General features: G+C 35.7%; 1 protein-coding gene across 3 annotated transcripts in view; it reads left to right on the top strand.

Moving 5' to 3' along the window:
- Window positions 1–17302, top strand: part of SYT16 (synaptotagmin 16) — a 367718-nt gene that overhangs the window by 177134 nt on the left and 173282 nt on the right. For all 3 annotated transcript variants that reach the window (XM_056133188.1, XM_056133187.1, XM_056133186.1), the window contains exon 2: window positions 11654–11833. In XM_056133188.1, the coding sequence (XP_055989163.1) occupies window positions 11654–11833 (180 nt within the window). The remainder of the gene's footprint in view (window positions 1–11653; window positions 11834–17302) is intronic.

Genomic DNA, 17302 nt, shown 5'->3' with positions numbered 1-17302 from the left:
TGGTCGGTCATACAATGATCAAACACCCTTCCCTTCACCAGTGCACATTTTCCACCACCAAGAACTCTAGTATACCCTTCCACCCCCCACCTGTATGGCAGATTTTCACTTTACTCTCTCTCTCTCTCTCTCTCTCTCTCTACATTGATCACATTCAATATTATGACAAAAGACCCAACACTGTTATTTGGAATTTCCCCCAACATTCAGACCTGCCACAAAGACATCATTAGAAAATTTGTTTATGAAGAACATATGATGTTGTGTGGCCACAATAGTTAATGATAAGGTTTCATGAATACAATATTCCAACACTATTTCGTTTGGATTTGGATTTATGATATTTTAGTAATAAACCTAGAGGGATTACTGCCGGAAGCCCCTGGGTTCTGAAATTGGTATGTGTGTCTCTGGGATCATGGTTGGTCAGAAGCTGGAGGAGTCATTTGAGGGTGGCAACCCTGGAGCATTGTCATGCCGGGAAGCAGGGCTGATTCCACCCCCATCCCATGAAGCCCCAAGTGCCTCGTCAGTGCAGTCTCATACCTGGCTGTTCATTAGGCTCTAAAAGATGCAGGTCACCATGTTGCCACTGCAAAGGGGGGCAGGCGGAGGGACAGACACCCTTCCCCTCCCAGGTGGCATAGCACAGTCCAGATATATTTCAGTTGGGAATTATCTTTTGCTCAGATTTTCCCACCACCATTCAAGCCCGATTTTCAGGGACAAATGCTAGATCATTTACTTTCCATTGATCACTTGCATATCAGGCTGCTTACACTTACATGGCCATGCAATTTGGAAAATAATCCTGGTACCCACATGCTAGAGCCATGCTTATAGAAGTTCATGGTCACCAGGATTTCATCTGGAGAAGGCGGGGAGACAGCACCTACCCCATCTGGGACCTCCAGGTGATATCGGCTCTATATGGAGCCCGGAGAATTCTCCGGGAGCTGTGGGGCCCTCCAGCCGTGTTTTTTTTTTTTTTCCCTTTGCCGCTGTGTGCTGTAAGATGGTGCTGGGGGCGGGTTGTGGGTGTGGCTTCCAGAATCAGATAGTACATGCAAGGCAAGTGTACTGTTGCTCCTACCAAACATTGTCTTTTATTTTTTATTTTTATTTTTTATGGGGCTACATTCAGTAGTGATCAGGGGAGGGGCATTATGCTGGGTTGGGGATCAAACCCAGGGCCTCACATATGAAAGTCTTATGTTCCACCACTAGAGCCTTATTCCTGACTCCAGAATAATCTTTGAAACTTTTTATTTTGCTAGTGCTGCTGATATAGGATACTGTAGATTTTTTTTTTTGCACTGAGACCAAAGTCTGGAATTGGTGAAACTGGACAACAGCTATTCTGTATTCACATTTAAGTCATCTCTCTCCTTACTTAATTCACCATTCTTTCTTGAATATTCCTCAGATTCACAAGCAGATAAATTCCTAGATGAGGATGAAGACACACCAAGATAATTGAAACTTTTTTTTTAAAAAATAATGATTTTATTGAGCTAAAATTGATATATAAACTGTATAAGTCAATTATGTAGATTGTGTTGATTTCTTACATTTGTAATATAATTACCACCAGAGTTTATCTAAAGCCTTTATCATGCCACATAACTTTATTTTTAATGGTAAAATTCTGGTTTGAGTGTTCTTGTAGTTTTTTCTCCTGTTTTTATTGAAGTACAAATGATATGGGGGGGGGGGGAAGGATACTGGGATCAGTGGTGGTGTAGAATGGGAACTGGTGGAGGGATGGGTACTCGATCATTATATAACTGAAACGCAAGCACAAAATTTGTAAGTCTACAACTGTACCTCATGGTGTTTCACTGATAAAAAATTTTAAAAAATTATATTTTTGTGCATACATCATTTTAGCACCACACCTACCACTCCAGTACCCACTTCTTCCACCAGTGTCCCAAAGACCCCACCTTCTTGCCTCATTCCTCAGAAAAGCTCAGCTCTGTAGACCAACTCTCCAGTTCTGTTGTCTTTGGCTATGTGATATGCCCTGTGTATCTCTACTTAATTTTATTTCAGAGATTTTTGTTTTTTGTTTGTTTCATTGTTTGTTCTAGTTTTTGGTTTCTGGGCCATACCCTGCTGTGCTCAGGGCTTATTGGCTCTGTACTCAGAGATAACTCCTGCCAGGTTTCGGAGAATTAAATATGGTGCTGGTGATTGAATCTGGGTTGGCCACATGCAAGATAAATGCCTTACCTGCTGTACTATCACTCTGGTTCCCAGAGATTCTATTTTTAATGGTCATTTTAAACAAAATTAAGAATATTCTCTCTCTATATATGTATATGTATATGTATATTTGTATAATCACTGTGAAATACACAGTTACAAAGCTGTTTATGGTGTACAATGTTCCAAACACCATCCACCCATTCTTTATCAGTGTCTGTTCTTAGGCACTCAGGTTGCTTTCAGATTCTGGATATTATGAATAGTGTTGCAATGAACAAAGAATGAAGATAACATTTATGCTGTATGATTTTGGGCCCCCATGGTACCTTCCCAGAAATTATATTGCTGGGTCATATGGAAGCTCAATTTCTAGGGTTTTTGTGTGTGTAAATTCCCATATTGCTTTCCAAAAAGGATGGACCAGTCTTCATTACCACCAACAATGAAGGAGAGTCCCTTTCTTCCTTCATTCTCACTGGTTGTTCTTGTTGTTTATGATATGTGCAAGTTTCTGTGGTATGAGAAGATTTCTTACTTTTTTGATTTGCATCTCCCTGATGATTAGTGATGTAGTACATTTTTTCATGTGCCTTTTGGCCATTTTTATTTATTCTTTGAGGAAGTTTCTGTTCATTTCTTTTCTCCATTTTTTGATGGGATTGGTTTTTTTTTTTTGTAAAGTTCTATCAGTGCCTTATATATCTTGGATATTAATCTCTTATCTGATGGGTATTGGGTAAATAATTTCTTCAATTCCATCGGCTGTCTCTGTATCTTGGTCACCATTTCTTTTGAGGTGCACAAACTTCTTAGTTTAATGTAATCCCATTTGTTTATCTTTATTTCTACTTGGTCAGTGGTATTTCATCTTTGAAGATGCCTTTAGTTTCAATGTCATAGAAGGTTCTGCTATGTTTTCCTCCATGTACCTTGTGGATTCAGGCCTGACATTGAGGTCTTTAATCCATTTTGATCTGATGTTTTTGCCTCACATTAGAGAGAGGTCTGAGTGACTTTTTTTGATTGTAGCTACCCACTCTTCCCAGCACTTCTCGTTGAAAAATCTTTCCTTGCTCCTCTTCACATTTCTTGCTTCTGTATTGAAGATTAAGTGATCATATATTTGAGGGTCTGTGTCATAATATGAATCCTCTTTTTAAAATAGCCTATTTAAATTTTATTTTAATGGTATTTTAAAATATATTTTAATTTCTAAGTGTTTGAGATTTTTTCCTGTTTCTACTTGTACTAAATTTCTATTTTCAAAATTAATGTCTGAGAAGATAATGATATTTTTTTTCTGGGGGTCAGGGGACCATATGAGGTGTCATGGATTGAATCTGGGTAGCTGCATGCAATCAAAGCCCTCCTGCTTTGATATCACTTTGGCCCTGAGCTTGATGGTCTTCTAAGTAGGTTCTTTATTGTGTCTGCTGAGCACTGATAGTGCTTATCTGTAGTTCACCCCCATGGGAACTCTTGAAGGTTAGATTGAGAGTTCTTTTCCTTCCCATCCAGTCTTCACCAAGCAACAGGCATAAGTGTGTTTATAATGTGGAATGTGGTGAGTAGAGCTATTCCTAAAAGGCCAAAGAGGAATATGCGAGAGGTTAACCTCACCTGGAAATAAAATAAGCAAACAAAGAATCTGAGATTTTGGATATAGACCTTCAGAGATGGTAAAGGCCAGAGCCCAGGAGTAAGGATAGGGAATCCACTTACAGTTCCAAAAAGGCCTCATGGGACATCATTATCTTTTTATGCGTGTAGTGGGAACAACTAAGACCTTCCAACTCTAAGTTTATAATATAGTTTTGCTGTATGTCTTCACTCTGCCATAAATTCTAGGATGAACAAGCTTGGATTTAGGTTATAGATTTCTGCTGCATAATCATGCTTCAGAACAATCATAGGAACAATTTCAAAGATGTTCTGATTTGAATTAGTGGATGAAATTGATGGATGACATATCACTGATCATAGGACTTTCAATTTGGAGACTCAAAGACATATGGGTATCTAGGAAATAAGAGTTACATATTTATATCAAATTTTCTTTATATTTTCAATGATATTCTTTTTGTTCTTCATATTTCTGCCAAACTTTATTTCCATGAAATAAAACTTTAAGTTTTAGTTTTTCTTTTTTATCATTGTCAGTTAAATCTAGTCCTCACCTCTCTTTACAATTTTGTTACATACATTTTAGTTTCCTCCTCACCTTATTTTCCATTCTTGTAATGAATCAGATGGTTGATATTGATTAACTTCTAATTTGAACCACCGTATCAACCATGAAATTAAATTTAAAAACATATAGTGTCTGCGACATGTAGAACTTTCTCTATTCGTGTAATTGTATGCTCTATCATCTTCAGTCACTGCTTGAAAATCAACAGATGGGATGATCCAATGGCGTGTGAGAAATATATTTAACTTTGAGGAAGTTTTCTACATGAACTATATGACCACACTTCACAGCCATCTGATTTCCAATTTAGTAATTACTGGAATAATTAGATGAGTTACTCTGCATATGGCACTTAAGTTTCTTGACATATGTGCCCTTGTCATCTACAGCAGATGATATATGTAAGACTTATTCTTCACTATTGCATTTGTATATGTGGAATCCAAAATGACTTTAAGTTTCCTTGCCAAAGTCTTGAATTTTGTTTAAACTCAAGTGTAGCATTAAATCCATTTTGTTTTATGCTGATGGAGCTGTTGGTTTGTTGAATTCATTGTTACACATTGAAGGTATTATTAGCTGACCATACATATCATAACATGTTAATATTTAAATTTAATTTTAAATATTGAATCATAAATTTTCAGAATGTTTAAGCATGAAGAAAATTATTTTCAAACCACTATAAAATATTATTGTTCTTTGCGTCTATTCTCCTAATTTTTATCACTGTCACTGTCCTCCCATTGTTCATCAATTTGCTCGAGCAGGCCCAGCAACGTCTCCATCATGAGACTTGTTTTTACTGTGCTTGGCATATTGAATATGTCATGGGTAGCTTGCCAGGCTTTGCTGAGCAGGCGAGATACTCTCGGTAGCTTGCGGGGCTCTCCGAGAGGGGCGGAGGAATCGAACCCAGGTTGGCTGCATGCAAGGCAAACGCCCAACTGCTGTGTTATTGCTCCAGCCACACCTACTTTTTATAAAATTATTAATTATTTAAAACCTTGACAATGTAAAGTTCATGTTCATTAAAATACAAACCCTTGTCAGTGGACAATTTAGTTGCTTTTAACATAGTCACAACATCTTATACTCATCATCATTCTCCAATTTCAGAATAATTTTCTCATTCTTCTCCTCAAAGAAACCTATGCTTATTTACAGTCACTTTTCATTTTTCCCTTTTTCCAGTTTCTGAGAACAGCTAATATACTGTCTATGTGAATTTGCCTAATCTTGGCATTTTACATAAAAGGAAAATTTAATATGTGGTCTGGTTTCTTTTTTTTTGCATATAATTAGTAAGTTTATTTGTGTTTATAATTTTACATGCAGGTATAAGCTCCCCCCACCTTTTTATTTTTTACAATAACCCGTGGTGCTTATTTGTATTATGTTTTGGTGTTTGGGGATTGTAAGAAAGTAGTCTATAGACCAAACATGATTGCCACTCAATGCCTCTCTTGCAAAACACAGTACCCAAAAGAAAAGAGAGAGAACAAGGGGGAATGCCCTGCTACAGAGGCAGGGTGGGACGGGGGGGGATGGGGGGGTGGGAGGGATGCTGGTCTGGTTTCTTTAAGCATATTTTCAAGGTTTATCCATATTATGGAGGTATTAGTACTTAATTTAAAAATTGTGAAATAGAATTTGTTATGTGAATATTCCATTTTTTTGTTTAGTCACATTAGTTGGTAGATATTTCAGTTTTTTTTACCTTTGAACAGTATGATAGTTATGAACATTTATGCATATATTTTAATGTAAATGTTATTTTCAGTTCTCTTGGATATATACTTAGAAGTGAAATTACTGGATTTGCTTAGAATTTTAAACTACTTTTAAACAGAAAAGTGTTCTTTGAAACCCTAGTTAAACAATTTATCTATTTATATTATATATTAACCACATTTAGATAACATGGTTACAATAGGGTTCAAGCAGTAGGGCGTTTGCCCTGCACGCGGCTAGCCTGTCCAAGCCAGGTTTGATTCTTCCATCCCTCTTGGAGAGCCCGGCAAGCTACCGAGAGTATCTCGCCCACACGGCAAAGCCTGGCAAGCTACCTGTGATGTATTCAATATGCCAAATACAGTGACCAACAAGTCTCACAATGGAGACATTACTGGGCCCGCTCGAGCAAATTGATGAATAACGGGAGGACAGTGCTACAGTGCTACAGACCAACATCCCAAAGTGCCTATGACCCTTTACCACTATCCTTTTATCACCTCTGGTATAATCTTTATTCCCCCACTGTTTGTTGATTGGCATTTATTATGTTGGTGAATATAGTTACTTTTCCACCACCAGTGTGTCCTCATACTACCACCCATATCCTTGTGTTATGATAAAGTTGAGTGCAAGTAACACATGGCTAATCAGTTCTCCTTAGTTTTGAGTTACTGCCAATACTAGCCATTTCTATCATAGTCATGTAGGAAATGTAGAAACGCTTGTATAGTTTAGCATAGTACTTGTTTTACAATCCCTCATTCACCTCTTTAGATATCTACTAATACCAGAAACACATAGAAAAAATGAAATTTGAATAGATAAAATATGGAAAAATTTGAACACAAAAATTAACCAAACTTGACAAACTAAGTTTTCTCTATGCTATGGCTACATTTGTACTTACGCTCATATTCTCCACCATCCTGGCGAAGAGAGAAAGTATCTCTCTTTAAACCCAGTTTAAGATAAAAATAAGAATAGTGGAACAGAAAAAAAATTATCAAAGAAAAAAATTATCCTGACGAAGAGAGAAAGTATCTCTCTTTGAACCCAGTTTAAGATAAAAACAAGAATAGTGGAACAGAAAAAAAATATCAAAGATGTAATTGAAGTAAACTTTCCTAAGCTTAAAGAAAGGCCATGGATATGTTGGTGAAAGGAATGGATCCTAGGAAAAACCAACAAAAGATAGCCACAAAAACTATACATCCTGGTAAAAGAAACATAATGCTTGGAGCACTTATAAAATATTTTTTTTGTTAACCATATAGTACCAAAAGGTAGGCTGTCAAATCATGTTTATTATGAAGCATTAAAAACTAAAGGTAATGGGGTAATGAACACATAACTTTGAGGAAAAAATATTGTCATCTGTATAATAATTTTATACTTATCTGCATTCAATTCACTGCTACAAGAATTATCACTTGATTTTTAAAAATATCTAATAAAAATAGGTTACTTGGAACAATATAAGAGCCTTCTAATTTTCCTTGTATCTTTGGACATATTATCTTATAATATATTCATTAATAATATCTTTATGTTGACTCCAATATAGAATCTGTGAACATTTTTTAAGTAAACACATTAATGCCAGCATATTAAATAACTTTTAATGATAGTAAAATAGTTATGAAAAAGATATCATGAAAATCTAAAATTTTAACTATGATGGTTGGGCTGGAGTGATAGCACAGTGGGTAGGCATTTACTTTGCACACAGCTGACCCAGGTTCGATTTCTTCATCCCTCTCGGAGAGTCCGGAAAGCTACTGAGAGTATCCCCTCCACATGGTAGAGCCTGGCAAGCTCCCCGTGGCATATTCGATATTCCAAAAACAGTAACAAGAAGTCTCACAATGGAGATGTTACTAGAGCCTGCTCGAGCAAATCAATGAACAACAGGAGGACAGTGCTACAGTGATGGATGGGGAAGTTGAACATGAACTTTATATGTTTCAACATTTTCAAAATAGCTATAGTCACAAGCTACTTATTATTTTATAACATTTTAAAAAATATTAGTTTTATTTAATAAAATATTTTGTAGCTAAAGCAATAAAGAGCAATATAGACAAAGGAGAGTATTTGTCATGTAATCAAAATGATTGCAAGGAAGTGTATGAAATTTTAATAGTACACAGAAATTTTAAAATAAATGTTTATTTTATTGTATTTTTCAGGTCTTAGGTAATAAGCCTCATGTCATTTATAAGAGCAAAATGATTTTTACTCAAAAATAAAAATTCAGCTTTATTTATTATAGGATACAAATATTTATGCTTATGAGTAATAGATAAACACCCTTTTTTCCCTAAAATTTGATCTTGCAGAAATTATATACTGCTTATTATTATTAGTGTTATGGGTCCACTTGAAGTACATCTTTTCTTTCTGCAATTTTTTGTTAGTGGATATATTAATCAGCACGGTAGAGTTCAATAAATTTTTTAGGCAGCAAATATTTATTGAGTGCCTTGCCTAATCTAGCTGCAAAGAATACAATGAGTAACAGAGACACAGTTCCTATTCTAATTTAGTTTAAAATTCAGCACTTGACATCTCTTGAAAGAGCTGGCAAAGTCCTGGTGGGTGGGAGCAATAGTAGAAGCATGTACAGAACAAAAGGAATAAGAGACTTTCCGTGGAAGTACAGTATCAGAGTGGAAAGAAAGGTTAGCAATTGTTCAACTGAATTGAAACAGTCTGGGCAAAGTTCTGGAGGTGATCTATGTCTTGGAGAACCAGAAACAAATAGATGAACATACAGGTAATAGAATTTTGATATTGGAGAGTGATGGGGGAAAAAGTCTGAGATTTCTAGAAAGGTTATGAAAAACCCTGTCAGCCATGTTAACAAATTAAAATTTGGGGACAGAATGCTAGTACAGTGGGAAAAATGCTCACTTTGCAAGAGACTGTCTTGGATATGATGCCCAGCACTCCTTATGGTTCCCTGAGCATCACAGTTCCTCTTTCATAAGCTTTCTCCTATGCAATGAACTCCCTTAAAAAACTCACTGATAACTACTCTGTTATCAGTCTTTTTATATAAGATGATTTCTCCATTTTTGAAACTAAATTTTGTTCTGGCTTACAGGTCATTTCCTTAGATTAGCCTTTCCTTAAATTTGCTTCAGTGTCTGTAATATATACTCATAACCAAAATGGGACTGGTTATGAGTATATATTACTTTTTAAAAAAAAACTTTGAGTAAACACCACGGTTTATAAAGCTGTTTACAACTAGTTGTTTTGGGCCTTTGATATTTCAACACTAATCCCATCACCAGTGAGACCTACCTTCCACCATTGTCCCCAGTATCCCAACCAACCCTCCATGACTGCCCCTGTGGATGGTGCAAAATAATTTATTTCCTATTTCTTATTATTATTTTTCCAAAAAATGGTAAGTGGACATATCAAAAAAGTAGTTCAGTTTAAGAAAGTTTCTGAAAATTGTTATCTCATAATGGGGTTATTAAAATAATTGTGTGATGATTTACTGAGACATTTGGTTCTTATTGAGCCTTCTGTGTTACTGTTTTTGCTTATTGAGCTTAGTTGGCTTCTATGCTACTCACCTATCTAATTTGCTGCTGCTCCTACTGGGCTGTCAATATTGTGGAATTTGGAGGTGTAGTACAGCTCCGTATGTGGCTGTGTGTTCCAGAAACTACAGAATCTGTAGATCTGAGATGATTCTTGGCCCACATGACTCCTGAGTGGGTCCCAGGATTTTCAGCCTGAAGAAGCATGTACTCTTGAGTTTTCTTACCTTGGCCTGGCATCTCTTACAAGATTAATTGTTGAACTTGTGAAGCTGGTCTAAAAGCTTGGCAGTGACTTTGGTATATGGGTGTGAATGCTGGGGCTTCCAATAGGATGTAGGGGACAAGGAGACTGTCTGCCTCCATTCTAATAAGACCCCAGAGTTTGTTGTGACTGGGATGTAAAAACACATACATGATGGATCAATCTTCACTGAGCCACTTAAAATTCAGGATAGTTTTGATCAGTAGGAGAAGAAAGAAAATAAAATATTATCTTTATAAGTTCTAAAATATTAGTAGTTGATTTTCTGTTTTTACATGAATGATGGGCTGTAGCAATAGCACAGCAGGTAGGGTGTTTGCCTTGCACACGGCCGACCGGATTTTGATTCTTCCATCCCTCTCGGAGAGCCTGGCAAGCTACCGAGAGTATCTCGCCTGCACGGCAAAGCCTGGCAAGCTACCCATGACTATTCACTATTCCAAAAACAGTAACAAGTCTCATATTTGTTGTGAGATGTTACTGGTGCCCACTCGAGCAAAAACGATAAACAATGGGAGGATAGTGCTACAGTACTACATGAATAATATGGACTGGGAATTTTATTGTTATCACCGATAATCATCCTCATCATATAACATATTTGGATTTATAAGATGGTATCCAGAAAAGTAATTATTATGTCCATATAAGTATTATTTATTGTCCAGTTAGTAATATTAAATTGTTTGGAAATTAGTACAGTAGTATTTGGCTTATTTCTATGGCTTATTGATTTGCCTAAACATTTATATTCAGTGATTATGTTTAAGCTTTAGATAGTTTTATTTTTAAGCGATTTGTTTTTAAGTTTGTTAATATAAAATTATTTATAAGAGTGTGGATCTTATGCTTTTGGAATACAGTGTTACCACGCTGTTTTCACCACCCAAGTTTCAATAAGCCATCATCACAGTCCATTAGATGCTTCTTTTCCACTCCTAAGTACACTTTGGTAACCTCGGTTCTATTATTTTTTTTACAAGGTAAAATTTTTGAAGGTAACCTAAGTTCTATTGTCAAAGTACATGGGTTTACTTTCACTGGGTATTGTCAAAAACCTTTTTTTTAAAAAAATACTCTAACAGTGAGTAAGATCATTCAGTATTTGTCGTTTTCTTTCTAAGTTGATTTCAATTAACATGACACCATCGAGTTCAATCTATGTTGTAGCAAAAACCAAGATTTAAATTTTCACATAGCTGAGAATTTCATTGTGTCTATTGAATACAAATTATACAGTCATCTGTTATCTGGTATTTAGATTGTTCCCAGACCTTAGCTGTAGTAAATAGTACTTAGGTATCTATAAGAAAGAAGATTTTATAACTCGTGTTCAACCATTCAGCTCAATTCATGTGAAGGATATTTTTTCTTAGAGAATGTGTTTGAAGCTGAATTATTAGGAAGATGCTAGGATTAAGAAAAATTGTATGCCAAGTAGAAGAAATCACATCTATCTAGGTCTATTGGTATTTCATCTAGATTATCAATCTAGCAAGATGTTCTGGGCAATAGCTCTTATCACTTCTCCTGTATAATAGACCCAAGGAAATCTGCAAGAGGTTCGTTTTGTAGAGTATTTACTGCTTGAATTAATAAATATAAAAATTACAAATAATGGAGATAATTTTTTGAACTAAAAGATGAGTAACATTGCGATGATATTTTTTTCTCTTTGTATTTTCTTGTCAGTTCCTCCTGAAGCAATTGGCTTCTTGTCTGCTGTTGGGGTATTTATTGTTCTTCTGGCTGTCCTCTTCCTCTTCATCAACAAGAAGCTGTGTTTTGAGACTATAGGGGGTCTTCCATGCCTGGAGCAACATGGGAAAAGAAAGCACTCTAAAGACAAGAATGAAATCTGTGAAGGGCTGGGTAAGCATTACACTTCAATTTCTCCTGACCTTGGTAACTTGCTGTGGTTTGGCTTAGGGGAAGAATGCTACTGTTTCCAGGATGGGCCTTAATAAGAAATCACACATAAACTGCTTAGCAGATGATGTGGTTGGACATGGTAAATGAATGTTACAAAAAATACATGAGCTTTATGAAAGCAATACTCTTTTATTTTTTTAAAGTTCAAAGAGAAAATGGAAAAAGATTGTTTACCACTTCAAGTATTCTTAGTTTTGAGGGAGTCTCTATTGAGTTTCCATTTGACTAATGCTTGAGGAAAAAAAAGGTTTTTGATTGTCAAGAGTGTTCATTTTTTTTTTTTGGTCTCATTATGTTAGAAAAATGCTGACAACCTCACTTCAGTATACTATTTTTAAGATTTTCAATTCTTGGGACCCACCTTGTTTGTTAAGTAGCTTTTCTAAAGAGAGGTTGTTACTCTTTAAGCACACAGATATTTTTAACATATCCCATATTTTACCAATTGCCATCAGTTTGGAGGGGGGAAGTAATCTAGATAAAAATAATTTATCTTCTTGTATAAAAGGGAATATTCACTTTTCGGTGGCTGAAGTGTAGAACTCTGAAATAGGACTCTATTCCAGAGTGATGCTTCTTAACACATAGAAACAGAACATTTAAGATAGAGCTCTTATCTTACAGAAAACTTTGCTCCATTCCTTTTTAAAAATTATTCTGACTCTGACCTTCTTCTTTTATGATCATTTGGCACATGATATAATGAGTGCAGGAACAAATTTACTCTATATTTTTGAGCAGAGCAAGGCATTGAAAAAAATGTTCTCTTGTCATCCTGTTTCCTGGGTATGCTCTAAGTGAAACTGAACAAAGGAGAGTATTTGGCCTTGATATTGCAATAGTCCTAGCCAAGGTTCAGATTTTTTTTACTTTGTTAGAAGAAAAAGCATAATTTAGGAATAAATTCTATCTTTCATTTTTCATAAAATATTACCTGAAAATTTAAAATTATACATTTCTATTATAGAATTTAATAATTATTAATTTATTTAGTTGAATTTATAAAGTTTTCTTTGAATCTGTAGTCATAATTTCTGTATTACTCTGAAGGTTTCACATCACTAGCAGATCCAGGATGACAGTTTCTGTGGTTTAGAACCCCTCCATAAGGCCACTGGAATGTCTTCATGACTTGGCAGGTGACTTTCAGGTGCCTGTCCCTGAATGAGAGAAGAGCAAGAAGGAAGCCGTGGTTAAATTTTCTCTTAAGTCTGAGATATCATGAATTATCCTGTTCACCATGTTCTAGTCACTCACTAAGTAACTATACTATCTTTCCTAGAGGCTGGAGAGAGTACGGTGGGTAGGTAAAGCACTTGCTTTGCATGCAGCTGACCCAGACTCAATCCCCAGCACCTATGAGTCTTCTAGGATCTGCTATGGCCTAATGTTCCCCCGTCCCCATAAAAAGTATAGCCTAGGTTTCAAGGAAAGGGGAATTAGGTTATATTTTCTGAAGAGAAGAATATTAAAGAGGGCAGGGATATATTTTAAAATCATAGTGATGATAACAGGATAGGTATAAATTGCCGGTCTGACCATTGATCTGTCCTTATTGCTGTTTCTGTCACCTTATTTTTGAACTCCATTTGGAATATATGACTCATCTTCTGAAAATTGAATGGCTCTCTGAAATAGAGTTTGTTATTTTAAATCTGAGGCATATACATGATTTAGCCATTGCTGTTTTAGCTGGGACATAGGTGAGTTTTGCGAATAGATTACTGCTTCATTGTGGGTGATGTAGATGTAGCATTCATAGTTATCTTTTCTCCCTTCAGAAGCAGAGTGTTACTATGGAATCATTCTAAACTTCAGTTTTCTTATCTTCATATTCTTCATATTGGAATTATAAATATATACAGTATAGGGTTAGTGCAGATTAAATAAATTTATTGTGTACAGATATTATCATGGTACTATACCTACCTAAGTCCTGATAGAATTTTAGCCTTGGTCACGATGTAATGACTTATAAGAATGACATCACTCAGGAGCACTTTGTATTCATCTTTTAAATTGCAGATTAAAGTTGATGATGTTTTCTCCTTTGCAAATTATAAATGGTACTAAGGTTAGAGCTATTTAGGATATTTCCTTTTGCCATGCTTGACATGTTATCTGAGTATTTTATAGACAATTATGAATTATACTTGCAAATAAGGTCTGATGATAATGCTGAAACAATAACAATAAAGTATGAGCTAGAAGCTGTTATCTCAAGAAACAGAAAAATCCATGTCTCAGTCTCAGAGTGGGGACATATGAATTTTTGAAGATAATTTAATCAGAAGGATCTCCAAATTATGTCTAAGAAGCAACACCTTCATTTTGACATTTTTTCTTTTAAAAGCTTTGATTATCATTGATCAAAGGTCTGAAAAATGTGTTTCTTAAAAGATTGTAACTTTTGATATTTGCTTTAATTATCAGCCCCAGTGCACTGATTTTTCAGTGAAGTGGGAGATTCATAACATTTTTACAGTTGTAAAGGAGTAAGGAAAGTGGTTTGGTGTGGTGGAGAGAGCACAGGGCAGACAGCCAGAGATTAATTTTGCTACTAATTGACCTTCATATTTCTGAAGCCCCTTTTACCTCTCTGCATGGTACGTCCTCATTTGCAAATTGTTGAATGTAGATAAGGCTTCTCCTAATTCCTATTTTGTGATTCTGTTTAATTCTTAGGGTTGCCTTTGCAATTTTTTCTCTAGGTCCAATTTATAAACGGAATAGATCTAATAAAAATGATTAAAAGCAACTTTGACCCATTGTTTTCAACTGTCATTCCATGTACCAGTATGGCTCATATAGGTATGGGAAGCTTAAACATCATTGGACTAGACCATCCTACTCTTTCGTTGAGCCATATGAAATTTTTATTATAACAGATCGAAACATGATCGAATATCAGAAATCTACTATATTCTAAAATATATGCAATTCTGAAGAATAAAATGATTCATTTGTGTTGTTGTATTAGAGAAGCAGTTTTGAACTTATTTTCTGAATCCCCCCTGTAATATATATATGACAAAGAAATCTTCCCTTTTTTTAGGCAAAATATATGTTCCAAGATCCCCAGTGATACCTAAAACTATGCCTAATACTGAGCCCTGTATCTATCATGTTTATTTCCTATACATATAGAATTATGGCAAAGTTCAATTTATAGATTAGGAAAATCAAGAGATTGACAACAATAGTAAGACCAAAGAGTTATACCAAATACTGTAATAAAAGTTATGGGAAAGTAGTCTCCCGTCTCAGTTTCACAGGATCTTGTACTTAGAAGGGACCTAACATTGGAGTTAGTTTTCAGAGGTTGGCATCTTAAAACTCTGAAGGATTTTTTTAAACCAAGGCCTCTCTGCCTTTTAATTTTGTATCAGTCTTAAAAATCACATTGTACTGGCTGGCATACACTGCATGTATGGATACTCCACATGATAAAAGGGCAGAGGTCATTCCTTCAGCTCAGAAGGAGGAACAACACATCATGGTAATTAGTTTACAACATTCCCTCTATTCCCTGATGTATAGTAGCAGGGGTGGGAAGAGAAAAACCAAACACTGATTATCCCAAGTGAAATTCAGTGAATTACTTTTAGTTGGCTTATTTTTATTTAATTTTCCAATGCTAATCAGAGAGAAAGACAAGATCACAGAGGTCATGCAATCACAGCTTGTATGTAATAGCCCATTTGAATATCATCCCCAAACTGGAAGTTTCCTCAATTGTTCAAAAAGCTCAGCTAACTGGTCCCTCTAAGAGCACCCATAGCTCTTTACTTGCACAACTAACTGGTCCACTAGGTTCCTCTGACATACCCTAATTCTGTGACAACTATAACTGTGGCAAATTATTTTTAAAATTTTGTTTATGCACTTAGGTGAGAGTCAGTTCAAGTACAAGTTTCTGATTCTATGATTCAATTAAGCAGGTACTAAGACCATTTAAGTTTTGTAGATGATGAAACTGTAGCTTATAGAGATGAATATTTTCAAGTTATTAAGATCTAGAACTCACATTCTATACTGCCAAAATTGTAAGACATTAACCATGTGGTCTGCTCACTCATCTGATCTTCTCAGCTCAGTCTAGCATTTCATGCCTTCTTTAGGGTTAGGAAAAGCAGGCAAAAGTGGGGTTGATGGATGGTTTGGTTTCCTGTGAAACCTAAGCATATAATTATAAATTTGATTTTTAAAACTGTTGTAAGTTTGCTCGAGCGAACAAACTTATCTTCCACACAACTCTTTAGACCAAAAGTTTAAAATCAGGGTGTCCATGTCCATGATAATCTGGAAAGATCTTATCATCTCAAGATCTTTGGCAGAGACCTTCTAAGGTTCTCTTTCCAGAGCTTATGACAAGGATATATATTTAAGGCAAAGGGGTATCACTAAGCCACTGCGGAAGTAGAGGATGGAAAATTCATCTGGCAGTGGTGTTTCATTTCAAATTATAACATCTAAGTTACAAAATAATTATTTTGGAATTTATGGTTTGGGTAGCACTGTAGCACTGTCCTCCCATTGTTCATTGATTTGCTTGAGCGGGTCCAGTAATGTCTCCAGAGACTTGTTACTGTGTTTGGCATATCGAATATGTCATGGGTAGCTTGCCAGGCTTTACGTGTGGGCGAGAAACTCTTGGTAGCTTCCTGGGCTCTCTGAGGGGGCAGAGGAATCGAACTCGGGTCTGCCCGGTCAGCCGTGTGCAAGGCAGACGCCCTACCACTGTGCTATCTCTCCAGCCAAATTGGATAGTATTTAGAAATTTGAAATCTTCCATCTGAAATTTGCCTTCTTTGTACTTTTCTTTCAGAAAATTTTTGTCCTTTCTCATGTTATCCTATACCTAGCCAGACTGTGTGAACAAGAATCAGTTGGAAAGATGGTAGCTAGAGTGGGAGTCATACATGTTAATGATATAACTTGAAAAATATCTTCTTACCTATCTCTTCACTTTCTCCATGTATGAAAATATTAGGCCAAATGTTATAAAATTACTGTTTTGTATATTATAAAATTCATGTAGTTCAACCCATAAATAAAAAGAAAAATTGAGATTGATGAGCTGCCATAGCTTATTTGAACATCAGGACATCAGATACATTGGTGTGTTTTTTTGTGGTGCTTAGTGACTTGTTTTGATGACTTGATAAAGAGTTAATAATTGAGAATACTCCAATGGGCCTATCAAAATATGTCTAATCAAAAACATTTTGGTGGATACGAATTTCAAAGAGAATTCAGTTGAGAGATAGCTTTCAAAGTATTCATCAAAGTAGATAAAGAACCAAACGTAATAGCCTCTCAGTGTCTGTATTGCAAACCATAATGCCCCAAAGTGAGAGAGTATGGGGGAAATTGTTCTGCCATAGAGACAGAAGGAAGGGTGAGAAG

This window comes from Sorex fumeus, unplaced genomic scaffold, assembly GCF_029834395.1.
Source record: "Sorex fumeus unplaced genomic scaffold, SorFum_2.1 ptg000098l, whole genome shotgun sequence".
Taxonomy (NCBI): Eukaryota; Metazoa; Chordata; class Mammalia; order Eulipotyphla; family Soricidae; genus Sorex; species Sorex fumeus.
This window is presented reverse-complemented; position numbering and strand designations above follow the sequence as displayed.